The following is a 16,527-nucleotide window of genomic DNA, read 5'->3' on the forward strand; positions in this document are numbered from 1 at the left end:
TATACCCTTCCCTTCAAATGATCAAACCACCTTATCTCATAATAAAGTCTTTTAATATTAGTTGTAACTACACTACATTCCTTCAATAAAAAGCATTAGTTGTAACTACATTTTATCAATCTCTGTTCCATAAGCTATGATGACTAAAACATTCAAATATATCATAACCAACTTTTCCTTAGTCGTTTTATACTTGTTGTAAAGTAAGATGTCATTTGCAAACATTAAATAGGTGGGATGCAAGGGAGAGTTGTTACATGCAATCAACAAACATTGAGGATGGGAGCTTGCCCTAGTCTAAGGCCCCTTTTTGGAGAGAGGAGATAAAAGTCTCCTTGTTGAAATTGCAAGAGATTTCTTTTTTCTTTTTGAAAGGAAATTGCAAGAGATTTTAAAAAACATTTTGATTGCAAGAAAAGCATGTGGTATTTAATTAACGTTTTTATAAAACATAAATAAATGTTTAATATTCAATTAAGACAATCGACTGTTTTTTCCTCCGATGCAACAAAATTCTTTGATATTTAATTAAAATTTCATTAAGGTTTTTATAAAACATAAATAAATGTTTAGTATTCAATTAAGATAATCAACTGTTTTTTCCTCCGGGGCAACAAAATTCTTTGATATTTAATTAAAATTTCTCACAACTTATAAAATATTTATTGGTATTTAAATATATACAAATTTTACTAGATTAATTTGTAAAATATATTTTCTACGATTTTTTTTGTTAAAATTTTGGAATGTGGCACTTATTCAACAATCTCACAGAAATTTGTGAGACTCTCACAAATTATTTTTTTGCATGGTATCTATTCAACAATGAAAGAATCATAGTATTGTGAAAATACCACAACAGTAGTATCACGATCTTAAAGAAGATATTGAAAGAATATTAATGTCCGAATCATAAGAGGATTAGTTGTAAGTAAGGGGATCAAATTCAAGATTTCAAGATTTTTCATCAAAGTGTTAATTGTTCAAGATTCTCAACAAGTATTGAAGATTCAAGGAAGAAAATCAAATTCATAATTGAAGAATCATAATGGAAGATTTATGATACAAGGAAACGCTTCATAATAGACTTCATAATGACTTTAGATTCAATTAAAAATGATTTAATATGAACTTTGTAATGACTTGAGAAGGACGTCAGATTGACTGAAAAGTATATCAGTTCAATTCAAAAGCATTTCAAAATGCACTTCATAATACAAATCACATTGAAATTCAAAATGCAGTTCAGAATAATACTTCATGATGATGCTTAAGAATGATACTTCAGAATGGTACTTCAGAATACACATCATATTGAAGTATAAAGTGGACTTCATATGTGATTAATGTAATGAACTTTGAAAGTGATCAAGAAGATCGTATTGAGATCAAGAAGATCTCGCTTTTTTCCTTTTAATTCTATCATGTAGAGTCTCGAGTATTTAGGTGTGTTTCTTTGTTCATAGTTTATAAGGAAGATTAAACTAATTAAGTTGAACTCTCGCGTAGCGAGTTGTATCTTTATGGGTTATCTTCCAAGCAAAAGAGGGTACAAATGTTATCATCCTCATAATAGTAAGTACTTTGTTTTCAAAACCGTGACATTTCACAAAGAATGTGTCTTACTTCATTCGTCATCAACCTCATGGTTAGAACATTAACAACTCTTATTTTGAGTTCATGCTTCTAATCATTGGTTATAGCTTCCCTAAAACTTCTGCCTCAATTTTTGTTCTTAGTCCTATTTATGAACCCGAGTTGTCGTCTATTTTGAGTCATATTCATGGTCCAACTACCACACTTGAGTTTGTTTCTAATTCGATTTTAATTCCTAGTCCAACTACTACGTCTGATCTGAGAATAATTACTTAAAATAATTTCTCTATTGGTGATTATCAAATTTCTAATACTTGTGATACTAACCCAGATGATCTACCTTTTACTTTGGAAAATCACAAAGGATACAATGCTTTTAAATATCTTTTTCAGCATCATCAAATATTTTATGATGGTAATTCGAGGGTTAACCTATGTTCATTCTTATCTCATCCACAATTTTTTTCAGAGTTTAGGTCATACCGAGAGTCTATAAATTCATATGAATTAACTCGACCTTAATTTTATTTATTCTTTTTGTGAAGTAACCGAAAGTTAGATCCATACATTTTTAAGTGAAAAGAAGTGAAAAATTTATTTAAGATTGAAACTCTAACTCTAGCAATTGAGTTACACCCCCAATTTACTCTCAACCTAACTTATTACACGCAAATAAACGGCAAGAATCTTAAATTGATATACGTGTATCCTCCAATGAAAGACAACCACGTAAGAACCTCCTAGTTTGACATCCTAGTTGAGTTGATCAGAGTAGTTGGCATCTTTGTTTGGTTGGAAACATCAACTCTCACTGTTGAAAGAAACTCTTCTGAATTCTCATTCACCTTCTTTCTCTTTCTTCACCGTATTCTTCTCCACTTTCTCTCGATTTTCCACTTTTCCGTAATCATGATTAACCTTAACTCAAAACCCTTTTTTCATCTTTCTCTTCTACTTCTCATCCTGTTTTCATCTTCCACTGAATCCCTCAGATTTGAACTCAAATCTTCTTTAACCAAATGCATCTCAGAAGACATCAAAAGCAATTCCATGACAGTTGGAAAATACACCATCGTTAACCCCAACGAGGGTTACCCTTTACCTGATTCACACAGAATCACCGTCAGGGTAAATAAAAATCCTAACTTTTTCTTGCCCAATATTGAATCTCACTACTTTGAATCAAATTCAACTGTTTTTTTATTAACGGGTCATTGAAATTTTGATTTTTTTCTGGGTTTAGGTTACTTCGTCTCATGGAAATAACTATCACTATGGAGATCGTGTTCAATCTGGTCAGTTTGCATTTGCTGCAGCAGAAGCTGGTGATTACATGACTTGTTTTTGGGCTGTGGAGAATAAACCTGAGGTGACGTTGACTATTGATTTGGAATGGAAAACTGGTGTGGCAGCTAAGGATTGGCCCAATGTTGCTAAGAAAGGTCAAGTTGATGTGAGTATTCAAATCTATAATATATTTTAAGTTGGTATTTTTTTAGTGTTTTTTGTTGCTAAATCTGGCATGATTTAGTACTATAGGTCAGAAACTAGATGAATATTAAAGTTAAGGGTTGAAAAATAAACACTCCTTACTAAATTTGGGTTACTACTAGTACATTTTTTTATATTAACTGTGCTTGTTTTGAATGGTTGATGTTTCCTTGGTGCTTTCTGTAGGATTAGTTTTTGTAGTATTGTGATCTGTGTGTATTAGTTAATAGGTTGATTAGATTCCTTCTATTCTGCTGCAGAAAAGATTTACTTAGTTGCATTCCCTGCATAGTTTTTCAAGGATAGCTGATATGGACTGATCTGAGTATAACTGTGTGTCATTTGTGTATGTCGAGATTTTGTAAGGTCGCGAGGCTAGGATGTCTTACATCTTTTTTGATCTGGTTCTGGATGACTATGTTATATTAGGATGCAGGAGCATGTTTAGTTTGAGGAGTGCTTCAGGAAAAAATTCAAATAAGTAAATGAATAATAAAAAGTAGTCTGATATGTCAAAAATAAGTAGTTCAAGTAATTTGGAATATCGAGCTGTGCTTCTAAGTAACTCATAGCGATCATGTTGCTTGCATACAGCCAAAAAAGCAAGGTGTTTTACTCTTTCGATCCATCCTATAGCTTATGATATGAGTATCTTAGATGAGCTTTACTGAATGAAGCTCTTTATTTATGATTGGTCTAGTAATGTATTTAATCAGTTAGATAGATAGGGATCTGGATTTTCTGCCATCGCGGAATCCTTGCAGCCACATAGTCAATAATTCTGGATTCTCTGATATTGATGGAAGTCTCACGTTTTAAGTTCAGTAAATCTGATGTAAACAAATGTAAAAGATAAATTTGAAATATGAGCTGTAAGACCAGATGGTCCAGATTTGTTGACTAAATGGTCTAATGTTGCTAAATAAGGTCAAGTTGATTTAGTATTGAAATTTCTATATGATCTATCCCTCAGTTAATTTGGTATATGGCTTGGTTGTTGTAGTTGCTGCTTGCGTACAGCCAAAAAAAATCAATGGGTTTTAGTTTTTTCAATCTATCCCCTAGCTTATGATATGACGTGAATGTATCGTACATAATGCCCAAAACATAAAGGGTTTGTACTCTTTTCAATTTATCCCCTAGCTTATGATATGAGGTGAACGTCTCATACATGAGATTTACTGGCTGAAGCTCATTGTAATTGATATAGTAGTTTATGATGTCACTAACCGGTTAGATAGTTAGGGATCTGGATTTCCTGCCATCACTGAATCCATACAGTCACGCATCAACAATTTTGGATTGTCCGATCTTGATTAGAATGTAAAAATAAATTTGCAATGTGAGCTGTCTGATCTTGATTAGATGGTATTCTATGGCCGTAGGGAATCTGGACCCAAATAGGTAGATGTATAGAGAGTTAAAGATTTGTAGCCTTAATGGTAAATTTGTAATATTTATTGTATTCTATGGCATGTTATATTTCAATCATGGTAAGATTTAAAATGTACGATGTGTATCTTGATTTATTGAATGGTGAAAACATGTTATCATTGCAAATGTCAGTCTATACCTTGTAATTTTATTTTTCTTTCCACTGATTTGATATCGATAACTGGCAGTGATTTCTTTTGTTAGCTTATTTTTCTCTGATAAAATTGACTTTCTTAAATGATTGCTAAACTCCATATATTTATGTACCTTACCCGTTTCTTTTCCACGGAGTTCACTATATTCCCTGGACCTCGTTAAAGTCCTGTTATCACACTCATTTGTCATTTGAGACATATATGTTATATCTACTCTTAACTCTCGTTTTCAATTACTTTGGAGAAATTGTAATGTTTGATTGAAAGAAAAAAAAATCTTACAATGATTTCATTCGTGTGTACCAGGTAATGGAACTAGAACTAAAGAAGTTACAAGATACTGTTACTTCCATTCATGACGAGATGTTTTTTCTTCGTGAAAGGTAGACATACACAATTGGCTGGAAAATCTTTATGCAATACATTCATATGATATTTGAACATTGTTCTTATTTTTGAGTAAATATTGAAATCAAAACATTGACATAGAATATATATTAGCAGTCATCATTTTTCTTTTCTTGTTTTCCTTTCCAGAGAGGAAGAAATGCAGGAGCTTAACAGAAATACCGACAACAGAATGTTCTGGTTGAGTTTGCTTTCACTCTTCATCTGCTTATCAGTAGCAGGGTTGCAACTATGGCACTTGAAGTCCTTCTTCGAGAAAAAGAAACTCATTTAAAATTTTGAGATGTTTTTTTTCTTTCTTTCTTCCTTACGCCTCTTGTAAAATATCCGCATTAATTTATCCAGAGGATACGCATAATGGTAGTAGTCAGTTTATTGCAGAATATTCCGTTTGTTAAATGCAAATTAGGCGTGACAAGACGAGTTTCAAAGGAATTGATGTACTGCAATCTGAGGGTTAAGCAAGATGGTGGTATGGTGATATTGCAATTTAGTGAAGCATTTATGTTTATTACCACCTTGATATAGTGAGACAATGATAGATTGACAGAATATCATTTACTTTCCTATGTTTTTTTCCCTTTACATATTTCATTTCACATCCCAAGTGCGAGGCCTAATATTTCATCTGAAAATGAATTGAACAAAGTTTTCAATCAAGTTAAACTTAAATTAACTCGATAGATTTTGATGTTATTTGCATTGATTAATGCTCCTATATCTACATAATGTGTGTGAAATCACGATTCACTAGTTAGTATGTGTTTGGATTTGCGTTTACACTGCCATTTTGAAGTGGTTTTATGAAGCTAAAAATCTCAGCTTCCAGTAAACGTATGTCTACAACCACTTCTACTGTGAAAACAAACAAAGCATTAATCAACCCACCAAGCCCAAACGAGAACCAACTTGACTATTCTCACATGGAGTGTATATTTTCCTTTTGTTTTTCCATACAACAAATTTCTTTTGTTAAAGATAATCTTGTTCGAGGTATCGTTAGACGTTAAATATGAGCACCTCTTTATTCCGAAACAAGAATTTTTTAAGAAAATAAATATTAGTTTGCCATGTTGGACATAACGGACTCCGTTCTGGTGGGTATTGTGGTAAGCCAAATTGAAGCATTATTCTATCTGTCTAATGTCTTTCAACTATCTTGAAACAAATGAGATATGTGTTTGCAAATCATGTTTGGCTTTCTTCTTTGTTGGTGTATTGAATGGAAGATAGGGCCTCCAACAGAACTGTTTAAAACAATGAATGTTAGTTTTCTCATGTTGTTTAAAAAATAATTACACAAATAAAAAATGTAATACCTAATCACATGCTTATTAAGTCCTGGATTGGTGCGTATTCTGTGGATCCATTTCAGGTCACGGATCATTTCAATCAATTTGTTCATTCTTCAGGTGGTTATGCTCCTCGTCGGGTTTTTTTACATTTGATTTGGCTTTGTTGCATTTGGGTTATTTGGAATGAAAGAAACCAAAGACTTTCTGCCAACAAAGCTAATTCGATGATGCAGCTTCTGGAAAAAGTTAAGATGTATTCTCTCCGCTGGCTGAAAGCTAAAAATGTGTGCTTTCCTTTTGGTTATCATTCATGGTGGCAGCATCCCCTTGTTTGTTTAGGGATTGGCTGATTTGTTTTTCTCAATTTCTAATCTTTGATTTGAGAGTTGTGTTGTACCTTTTGTAACTTTGTTTTGCCTCTTCATGCACTTGTTGTGCTAGGGAGCAAAACTCTTGGTTGTTAATATATATCTCATTTTGGCTTGTTCAAAAAAAAAACTTAATCACATGTTATAGCGTCGATTTTTGAACGTGTTGAAACGAGATTATATCGAGGATTTTTGATAAATTTACTCCCGCGTTCAGCCCATCTAAATATTTTTAAAATGTTATAATTAATACTTCATAATTGTATTTAAAAATTATTATGAAATAATATATTAAACTTAGATATTAGCCAACAAAGGTTGTTGTTCACCTTGTGAGGGGTTCTTGGGCACGAAAATTATGCATAACATTCTTAATCCACGCCAATGCTTGGAGAAGTAATGTGCACCCAAACATACCCTTAACACCATATTTTGTGGCATCGCACAAAGCTCTATAAAGTGTGGGAAACCAAGCCGAACCCCAATTGTATTGTCCAATCTCCTCAGATTTTTTAATCAACAATGACAACCATTTCAAATATACAAGGTTGCCAATATAGCAGGTTGAACAAAGTCCTATGATATATTTGTTACACTGATAACTGGAAGACCATTAACCTTTAAACTAAGAAGCATATGAACGTCTTCCAACGATATCGTGCATTCTCCCGTTGGAAAAAGAAATGTGTGTCTCTGACCTCCATCTTTCTAATAATGCAATATTAGACGCTGATTGACGTTGTACTACAGTACCATTCTTGTAATTATAAGCATATACCTTTAGTTTCACCGCATCCCAAAATTCGGCTACCTTCAATCTCTCTTCTATTAGTTGGTGCGGGTCAATTTCCAAACAACGACAGCGATTCCTAAATATAATGTTGTTCTTCGTTCGACATAAAAGTACAAAGGAGAAAAAAATAAACAATAATTAGTAATTGAGTTTAAATAAGAAATGTAACAAATAATTTTAACTAAATTTCAAGAAATATAAACTTTTTTTTTTTAAGAAGCTAAACTAACTCATCTAAATTGGCACCGGAAGGAATCGAACCCGAGACCTCGAAGAGGAGCACTCTCCCAAATCCCAAGCCAATATCATCAGGTCCCAAATGGGTTAAGAAATATAAACTTACCTTAATAATTTCGAAAATATGACGCGATCTATATTTGTGTCCTAAACCAAAGAACTTGTTCATCTTAAAATATAGAGAAATGAAATTTGAAATGGAGGTGTTGTTGATATAGGAGGTAGTGTTAATAATATAGAGGCCTTCAATGTACGTTTAGTCTCTTCAACCTGCAAAGCTGACCAATGCATGTATAACACAAGGCTGAAACGCTGCCCAATAGAGTGGCAGTATACACAGTCTGCGTGCTGCCAACCTGCACCCTGCCACGCTGACATCCTTCAATACCGCCAAATGAAGTGGCGGTAATGAAACAATCCCTTATATAACGGTTTCTCTAGACTCTAGCAATGCTTAATGTGCAGAGATTTGAAAACATAGAAACCAGATAAAACAACTATGACACCAACACCAGAAAATGTATTTTTCATTGTTCATTTCAATGGAAAAGTTTCAAGAAATCTGTCTGGGTCGTTTTTTCATAGTGAAAGAAGAAAATGTTTCAACATGAGTATCAAAAGCACTTTTGAACATTTGAAGAAAAGAACAGAGGAAAAGCTAAAATTAGGAGATACTCAGATGATATCTGAAATTTTATATCGAGCACCACAGAGCTTTGTTGGAGGTCATCTCCAGTATAATGACATAGAAATATCTGATAATGAAGACGTTGCAGAAATGTTTGCCGCTCATAAAAGTTTTGAGGTAATTGGTGCCATTGAGTTATCTGTTACAATTGAGAATCGTCAAACACCACAACCTCGTCAAACACCACAACCCTCACCTTTATCGTATACCAGATCATTCTCACAAACACAGTGCCAATCTGAACCATCTTCATCACAACCTTTAGGAGAAATTGACGAGGTAGAAAAGAAACCAAGACTATGTGGGTTATGTCGGCATCCCAATCATATTAGGAGAAATTGTCCGAGCATAAATAACTGATAGTTAATTTCTTTATGTATTTTTTTATGCCGAATTATTGTTTAATAATTATTATTAACTTTTGTTCTGTTTTTGGCTGGTGTTGTATTGTAATTTGGGAGGGCTTTGTTTTTTGTTTAAGCTATGGTTGTGGCAACTACTGCATCATTATGTGTTCGACGAAGTTTTTATAAGTGTTTATGACTTGTTTTTATCTTGTTCGTAGCAAACTGTTGTTTGTCTTGGGCGGGCTTATCTTTAATAAAATTTCTCCGTTTAAAAATAAAATACAATTTAACTAATCATTTTATTATGTTAATTAAACAAAATAATATGAGGAAAAACAAACGTGAAATGTTGTTTCAATGAAAATAAAATTTAATTCAACATTTAAACAATACTCATAAAATTACATTAACTTATGTAAACAAACAAACAACAATAAAACAGTTGTGTCTCCACATATTGATTATTCCAACTTAACGTTAAGATAAAATGGACAGTTGTATATTCTTCGTAAACATCTTTTGAACATCATTATGAAAAGTTTATATTAGTAATAGTAATCAAAATGGTTTATATTCGTCATAAATATTACTAACTTTTCGCAAAAGATCATTAGTTAGACGAAAAATATGATTGAGCTCATTCTTCAACTCCACTAGTACCTTATGCGGAGTTATTAACATTTCAAAAGGGTTTATCCATTGAATTTTTTTAACGGTAGCTCTTATTAAAGGAGGAGGAGATGGAAAAGGAGAAGAAACAGAAGCTGAAACAAACATGACGAAAACTATAATGCTGTGTAAAAATGATTGTGGTTTGTAATGAATGATAAGCTGTATTTTTTTTTTGTTTTTGTCCAACGGCCTAGTGACTAGAATTCACTTTTTTAAAGTGAATAAATGGGCTGTCTGGGGTTCAAACCCCGACCCCTACATATAATAATGTTTGTACCTGTTAATTGAACTATGCTCACGGGGAACAAAAAAATAAAATAATAAATAAGGGTATGCTGCAAAATAGAGTGGCGGTAAAGTAAAAAAAATCAGTCACAGACAGGACCTGCACATGGACTTGCCATGACAGGTGTATACCGCCGTTGCTGTGGCGGTAAAACCATTAAAAGACAATTTCTTTTTGGAGAAAGTGAGTCATTTGTGTAAATAATACTGAAAGGGGTTCTGACATTTAGGGTCAGAAACCCAAAACACAACGTATATTCCCTTCATAACAAAATATAAGGCATCAGTGAGTCAAAGAAAATTTATGTATTTGGATAGAATTTTAAACCAAATTCGTCAATTTTGTTTGACTCACTTTTACATATATTTTGCTGGCGTGGGAGTACCTCATTTCCTTTTTAAACCAAATATATTCCTTTTTACTTTGAGTCTTGATGGTCCCCAACCATCAATTTTAGACTACATTTTTCCTTAGTAGACAACAGAATTCACATGAAAATAGCAAAATAAATTTCTACGAGAAGGGCAATCTCAACAACTGGTAGCATCTATACCACAGGAATAAGAAAAAAAACATAATACAAGAATGAAAACTATTATTATTTTAACAAAAAAGATGAAAACACAACACAGCAGACTGTACGATTGGCCTACTTCAATTTGTTTGTACACTTAAAACATATTGAACTCGTGCAACAACTTCGTATCGTATGTTCACTTGGATGGGACGCATGCTTTAATGAGGAAGTAGAATTGGAACAAAGAAACCAGAGAAAAGCAATGAACATCACCTGTTCTGGTCATCTATCCTAATAGTCACAAACAAGTATCGACTATGCTGGATTTCCAGTTAAGCTTTATCAATCCATAAATCCGGCAGCAATGGTAATGGCAAATAAATCATTTGAATTTCTGAACATATCATGCTCATAAACATTTATGAAGCAAACAAGTGCCAGTGATGATCTGTTGGTAGATTTTCCTTGATCTTTTCAAGCCGCTTAAGGATCTCTATGAAATGAGGTCTTTGATTCATATCAGCAGCCCAACATTGCTGCGTTAACCTGAGAAAATGCAAGATTGAAGTCCATAAGGTTACATATATGATTAAAGCCAAAAGCTGTTTTATTAAACATTTTATGTGAATGAAATAGATATTTACTTTCTGTAACTTCTGATAGCCTAATCTACAAAGCATTCCATAATGTCTAATTAAATGTGTTGACATACAGCTGAGCTGAGAATGAGATTATTTATATATACCAGCATTTGATATGTAATTTTATATTATGCTTTATCTAGTTGGTCGATGTAAGTATATATGGTGACCCATACCACTTGTTCTGTTTATAAAAGTTTGCTACATATTGCATCAGAAACTGAAGTTACTGTGTGGGATACAGATTTTATATTTTTGGGAACTGTCTACAGAGCCAACAATAAGAGTTGAATCATATTTATGCTAGAGTGTTATATAGTTCTCAATACTCTTCCACGTAAAATGGAGGGTAAAATCATATCTGTTATCAATAATCTTTCTATTTTATAATGTCATTCTGAAGAAGACTGCAAGAGATTAAAGCATATTGCTACACAGAGTATGACCAAAGATGCATGATCGTACGAGTAAAAGAAGCAACAACAAACTAAGATGTCTTATGTATTTTAGGGAAACATATGATACTAAAAGCCTAGTAGTGGTGTTTGCCTTGGCTAGATGTTGAACAAATAGGAGATCAGAAATGTCATGGATATGATTAATTGTGAGGCTGCACGCTCTACCATGAAATATCTTATCTGTTGGAAGCATCTTGGTAAGTAATATGATAAGACCCAGCTAACTAGGTGGACTTCTAAGTTCAAACTGTACCATTTTAAGACATTGACTCTCCTTTTCGTATACTAATCTAGAAGAGAAAATAAGCCACACCCACATTAGTTTAACCAGAAAACATGCAGCATATACATTTGAGTAGATTTAGTTCAAAACTGTCAAGGCCCCCTTTCTTCAGACTTTAGCTATTATATGCAAGTCGGAACTGATTTATATCCCTCAAAGAAGATTTTTAGGCTTGAAGCAAGGAAAAAGCATAGATTCAATTAGAAACGTGTAATGGCACAAATTGTTGAACACTTGCTCAAACACGGTGTGATACCATATCAAGAACTATCCTCAACAAAAGTTAGGAAATTGGATACAACTACAAGAAATATTTCATAAATGACTTACTCCTGCAATTCAGGGATATAACCCTTAGCTCGAAAAGGAGGCCTGTGCCCTTCAGCGGCGTGTTTTGCTCCATCATAAGGTTCATAACTTGCAAAAGGTGGTTCACCTTCAAGCATCTGCATAAATGAAGATGACGTGATTTAAAAGCAGCTTCAAATATTGTCATGTAAAACATAATTAAGCAAGCAAAATTACCTCATACAAAATCATTGCAAAGGAGTACACGTCGACCTTTTTCTCATACCTCCGATGTTTGAAAACTTCCGGAGCCATATAGCGATCTTTTTTATTCCACAAGAAGGAAATTAAATTTAGTTTTGTAGAAGAATGACAATTAATGATTTAATGCTTTAAAAGAACTTCTAGAATACTCACAGCTCCCAGTTTCACCGGTCATCTTGTATACATCATGAGAACTCTGGACAGTGATAAGCTTACTCAATCCAAAATCTCCAACTTTTAAATGGTCAGCACTAGAGTTGACTAAAAGAACATTCCTGAAATTTTGGAAAATAAAATTCAAAATTAATTTAGATACTTCTGAATTCCAGATGCATGTTCTTGATGACACAAAATATTGTCAATCTTGAATAAAAGCAAAGTTTGCTTCAACTTATAATAATTAATACCATAACATACTAGTCTAGGGCATATCATCCATATTGAGAGGATATATTCATGTTTAGCTGGAAAATAACAAACTTACCTTGGCTTTAGGTCTCTATGAATTATAACATTTGGTTCATTGTGAAGATAGGCCATTCCTCTACAAAAAAAATATTCACAAAATATAGATTAGCAATTCAGCATAAAGATCAGAATAAATAATGCTGAATTTTAGCCAAAGCCTTCAGATTTCCAAATGATTTTGTCTTGGTATTGATAAGATACAGGATGCTCTGAAATTGTCACCGCGTGCTCAAAAATATCTAGTTGTTTTCTTAACCGAGGAATCAATAATCACAGAAATTTCAATCACGCTAAGTAGGTTCAAGAAAAACAAACTTGAAAGTTTTACTTGGTTTGAAGCTTTTTTGAATGCTTGTTATATGTTCTGTTAGTGTTTTGTGGCTTTCGTTGTTTTGTGTACTACTCATGGATAGACTAGTTAACTTGGTTGGGGAACTTGCTTACAAGATTGCAGTGGAGAACTCGACACCTCTTAATAATTTAAGAAATGACTAGCAGAATCTAGTATCAAAAATTTTTGCAAAAACCAAGAAAACAAATTGTGGACCACATCTTAATAGAGTTACTGCCGTGCAATTTTTGTCTGGAGCCGGTATTTTAATGTTTGCTTCATAGCATATCTCTAATCCTCACAAGGAAATTTTGGCTCACAGTCAGAGATCAAGATACATATCAATTGTAACTATATCAGTAAACAGCATAAGTAATAGGTTGCACACATTTAAGCAGCATTAAAAGATGGAAAAATGCAAGCTTCTTTGAAAGATCCTCTCCTTGTGGAGCTTCTGTGGCATCTGTGATTGGAGTACAATGTCACAGTTTTTCTACACACTAACAGTGGTCTAACAACCACGGGCAGGTAAAGGAGGCAGATTTACATTAGATTGGAGATATATTAGAAGCTGATTAGTTTTTATCTTTGACAAAGATTAGTTCTTATCGTGTCACCTTTTTTTTTTTTTTTTTAAATAATATTCTCCTCCTATCCTCCTTTTATGCACTTCTTCTTCACTCTTAATAATTTATTATTGTAAGATACAGATAGATAGGAGAAGAAATTTATGATTCCATACCTGGCAATATCCATGGAAAAGTTAATAGCTGTTGCAGGGCTAAGTGAACCTTTATCTTTGAGGTACTGGTGGAGATCACCCTATAAATGAAATAAAAGTTCAATTTTAAAGTGAAAATTCCTACAAGTTTACCAGCTCTAAATATAGGTCTAGAGTGCTCAATTGGAAGAATTATATTGAATTCTCAATTTGACATACCCCTCTAAGATACTCAGTAATTAACATGAGGGGCTTCCTGTCGGTAACAGCTCCAAGAAACTGAACTATATTTGGGTGTCGAAGCTTCACCAACAAATTGACCTCATGCCTAAAGTCCTGACTGTTAACAATTAATGAACAGAATGAATACAGAGAAATAGAGAGAAACAGAAGACAAGCCTGACACATATGAGATAGCATAAAACACCTAGGAAAAATGAGATAAAGAAAGGATCTCACATCACCATTCTATCTTCTGAAAGGGATGGAAGAATGCGCTTGACAGCAACTGGCGTTCCGCGCCAATGGGCTTTCAAAATCTCACCGAAAGATCCCTGCATGAATCATACATTATTGACGTAAGACCAAATGTAGCATCCTTATTTTTTGGGATAAATCTAGCATCCTTCTTTTGGATAAATCTAAAATCCAAATTTAGTTTATTAACAGCTTAAATGCAAAAGTAAAAGTGCATAATGCAAAAATACACCTGGCAAATCAAGGCTCAAATGTAGCAGCAAGAAAACCAAGTGCATACAATTCTTATAAAAAAGAATGAAAAGAGAGAAAATGCAGTGAAAATAAGCAAAAATAATAGCAAGAGAAGAACAAGAAAAAACATTAAGCTAGAAAAATAAAATAAAAAGTAGCAGTAGGAAACACTGCATGCATACAAGAAAAGAAACTGAGGTAATTAACATAAATAACAATTTTTTTTTTTTTAATTCTTCTTCTCCAATCAGACATAAACAGAATATAACACCTTTGTCTTCCCTTAAATGATTATGCAACAACAAAACACCACGAGAAAGACAATCAGAAACTAAACATAGTTCATACAACCTAATCTTCATTGTCAGGACTGGATGCCTCACAACTCTAAGTCCCTAGTCCCAGCATTATGAATCTAACGGGGACAGAACAAAAGGGTAACTAAAAAACACCAAGTTTTGAAATAAATATCTCGATATGGTCTATAATAAAAAAAACAAAAAAACTTTAAACTATCCGTGAATGATCACTACGCAACAAAATACCACCGGAAATACAATCGGCTATTCAATGGAGCTCATACGAGGGGGGGTAGCTCAACTGGTATGAGCTAAAGATTTAATGGACTCAGTTTCAATCACACACTGGCGAATGAGAAAACATTAACATAACAACTAATAATATAACAAAATGAATAAAAACGCGTGAAGTTATACCTTTCCAATGCGCGCAGAACTTGAGAAATCAAGTTCAGAAGGATCAATTTCCCAATCACACTTATTAGGCAACGGGGGCGGAACCGCCCTCGGTTCAAAATGACTTCCCGTTTGTCCCTACATCATCATAATCAAACCTCCAAATCATTCACCTAAACAAATAAATAAACAAAATTACCAATTCAACTTACATAAGACAATCCTCCTTTCGATTTCAACAACTCAATCACGTTACTCTTCTTAGATCCTTCCGCATCCGCCAAAGGCTATTAAAAAAATCCAAATCCAAAAACAAAACCTCAATTTGATTTGAAAATGAATGAATCAAGTTTGAATCAAAGACGAGGAAGAAGTGATTACGTACGGTGTTTTTCCAGCGATCTTGAGCGTTGACATCAGCGCCGAATTCAAGCAAGCAATTGGCAACGTCGATCCAACCGTGAAGAGAAGCGACGTGAAGAGGAGTACGGTTATCGTAATCAGTAGCGTTAACGAGAGAAGGATCTTCTTGAAGAAGTTTACGAACAGCAGCGGCGTCGTTTTGATGAGCGTGCCATAGTATGAGTGAGGTTCGACTCACTCGTGCTTTTTCTTTTTCTTTGCTGTTACTGCTTCCTGAACTCATTACTTGATTGATTGGATTTCAATTTCACAGATATGAAATGTGTCGGTTATTCGTTTTCTTTAATTAATGAAATGAAACCGAAAAGCGAGTGTTTCAGTGCCAAGTATTTTCTTTCGTTCTTTCTTCCTTTCCTTTCCACTTGGAAGGGAAGGAATATGCGTGTGGGGTGGGGTATCCGCGTTCAGTTCATGCCATTATTTATCATGTTCTTTCTATTTTTATCCTTATCATTATTACTTCCTTCAACTACATTTTCAATTTAGAGTTTAATTACTTTACTTTTTCTTTTTTGAATTTATGTGCTAGAGTTTTTTTTTTTTACTTTATCAATAGTATTTTAAAAAGGATCATGTTAATCTGTGCCCTAAGCATTAATTTTTTTGCCACTAGTAGTAAATATTAAATGAAAAAAATTAATATTATATTTTTTAAACAATAAATTAACACAATTTTCGATACATAATTTCTATTAATGGAATCTTTAACATGTGCTTTAAGGGCACAAGTTAACATTTTCCTTTTAAAAACGTAGGGTACGATTAGGTGAGACGGTCCGATATGGACCTATGAACTAGCCTATTTAAAGTTTAGCTCGACCTACCTCGTTTAAAAAGAAAGTTAGACTCAAGCTTTATTTAAAAGGAAATGTTAACGAGTGCCCCCATGTCACTCTTTAAGGACTATAAATAGCAAGTATTTATAAAAATACATGTAATCAATGCATTGGAAATCGA

General features: G+C 33.4%; 2 protein-coding genes across 2 annotated transcripts; one reads left to right on the forward strand and one right to left on the reverse strand.

The window, feature by feature from the left end:
• Nucleotides 1–2,328: 2,328 nt before the first annotated feature.
• LOC25492968 (transmembrane emp24 domain-containing protein p24delta9) lies at nt 2,329–5,678 on the forward strand. The gene is made up of 4 exons (XM_013601309.3): nt 2,329–2,724; nt 2,840–3,049; nt 4,983–5,059; nt 5,214–5,678. The coding sequence occupies exons 1-4, from the start codon at nt 2,506–2,508 to the stop codon at nt 5,356–5,358; spliced, it is 651 nt and encodes a 216-aa protein (XP_013456763.1). The 5' UTR covers nt 2,329–2,505; the 3' UTR covers nt 5,359–5,678.
• A 4,622-nt stretch (nt 5,679–10,300) lies between these two features.
• On the reverse strand, nt 10,301–15,978 carry LOC25492969 (integrin-linked protein kinase 1). Its single transcript, XM_013601310.3, has 11 exons — nt 15,533–15,978; nt 15,360–15,434; nt 15,169–15,285; nt 14,201–14,295; nt 13,961–14,081; nt 13,763–13,842; nt 12,706–12,765; nt 12,375–12,496; nt 12,195–12,280; nt 12,000–12,115; nt 10,301–10,833 (listed from the first exon to the last, which is right to left on the reverse strand). Exons 1-11 carry the CDS (start codon nt 15,791–15,793, stop codon nt 10,707–10,709), a joined length of 1,260 nt encoding a protein of 419 aa, XP_013456764.1. The 5' UTR covers nt 15,794–15,978; the 3' UTR covers nt 10,301–10,706.
• Between the last annotated feature and the right edge of the window lie 549 nt (nt 15,979–16,527).

Source organism: Medicago truncatula, chromosome 4 (assembly GCF_003473485.1).
Source record: "Medicago truncatula cultivar Jemalong A17 chromosome 4, MtrunA17r5.0-ANR, whole genome shotgun sequence".
Lineage (NCBI taxonomy): Eukaryota > Viridiplantae > Streptophyta > Magnoliopsida > Fabales > Fabaceae > Medicago > Medicago truncatula.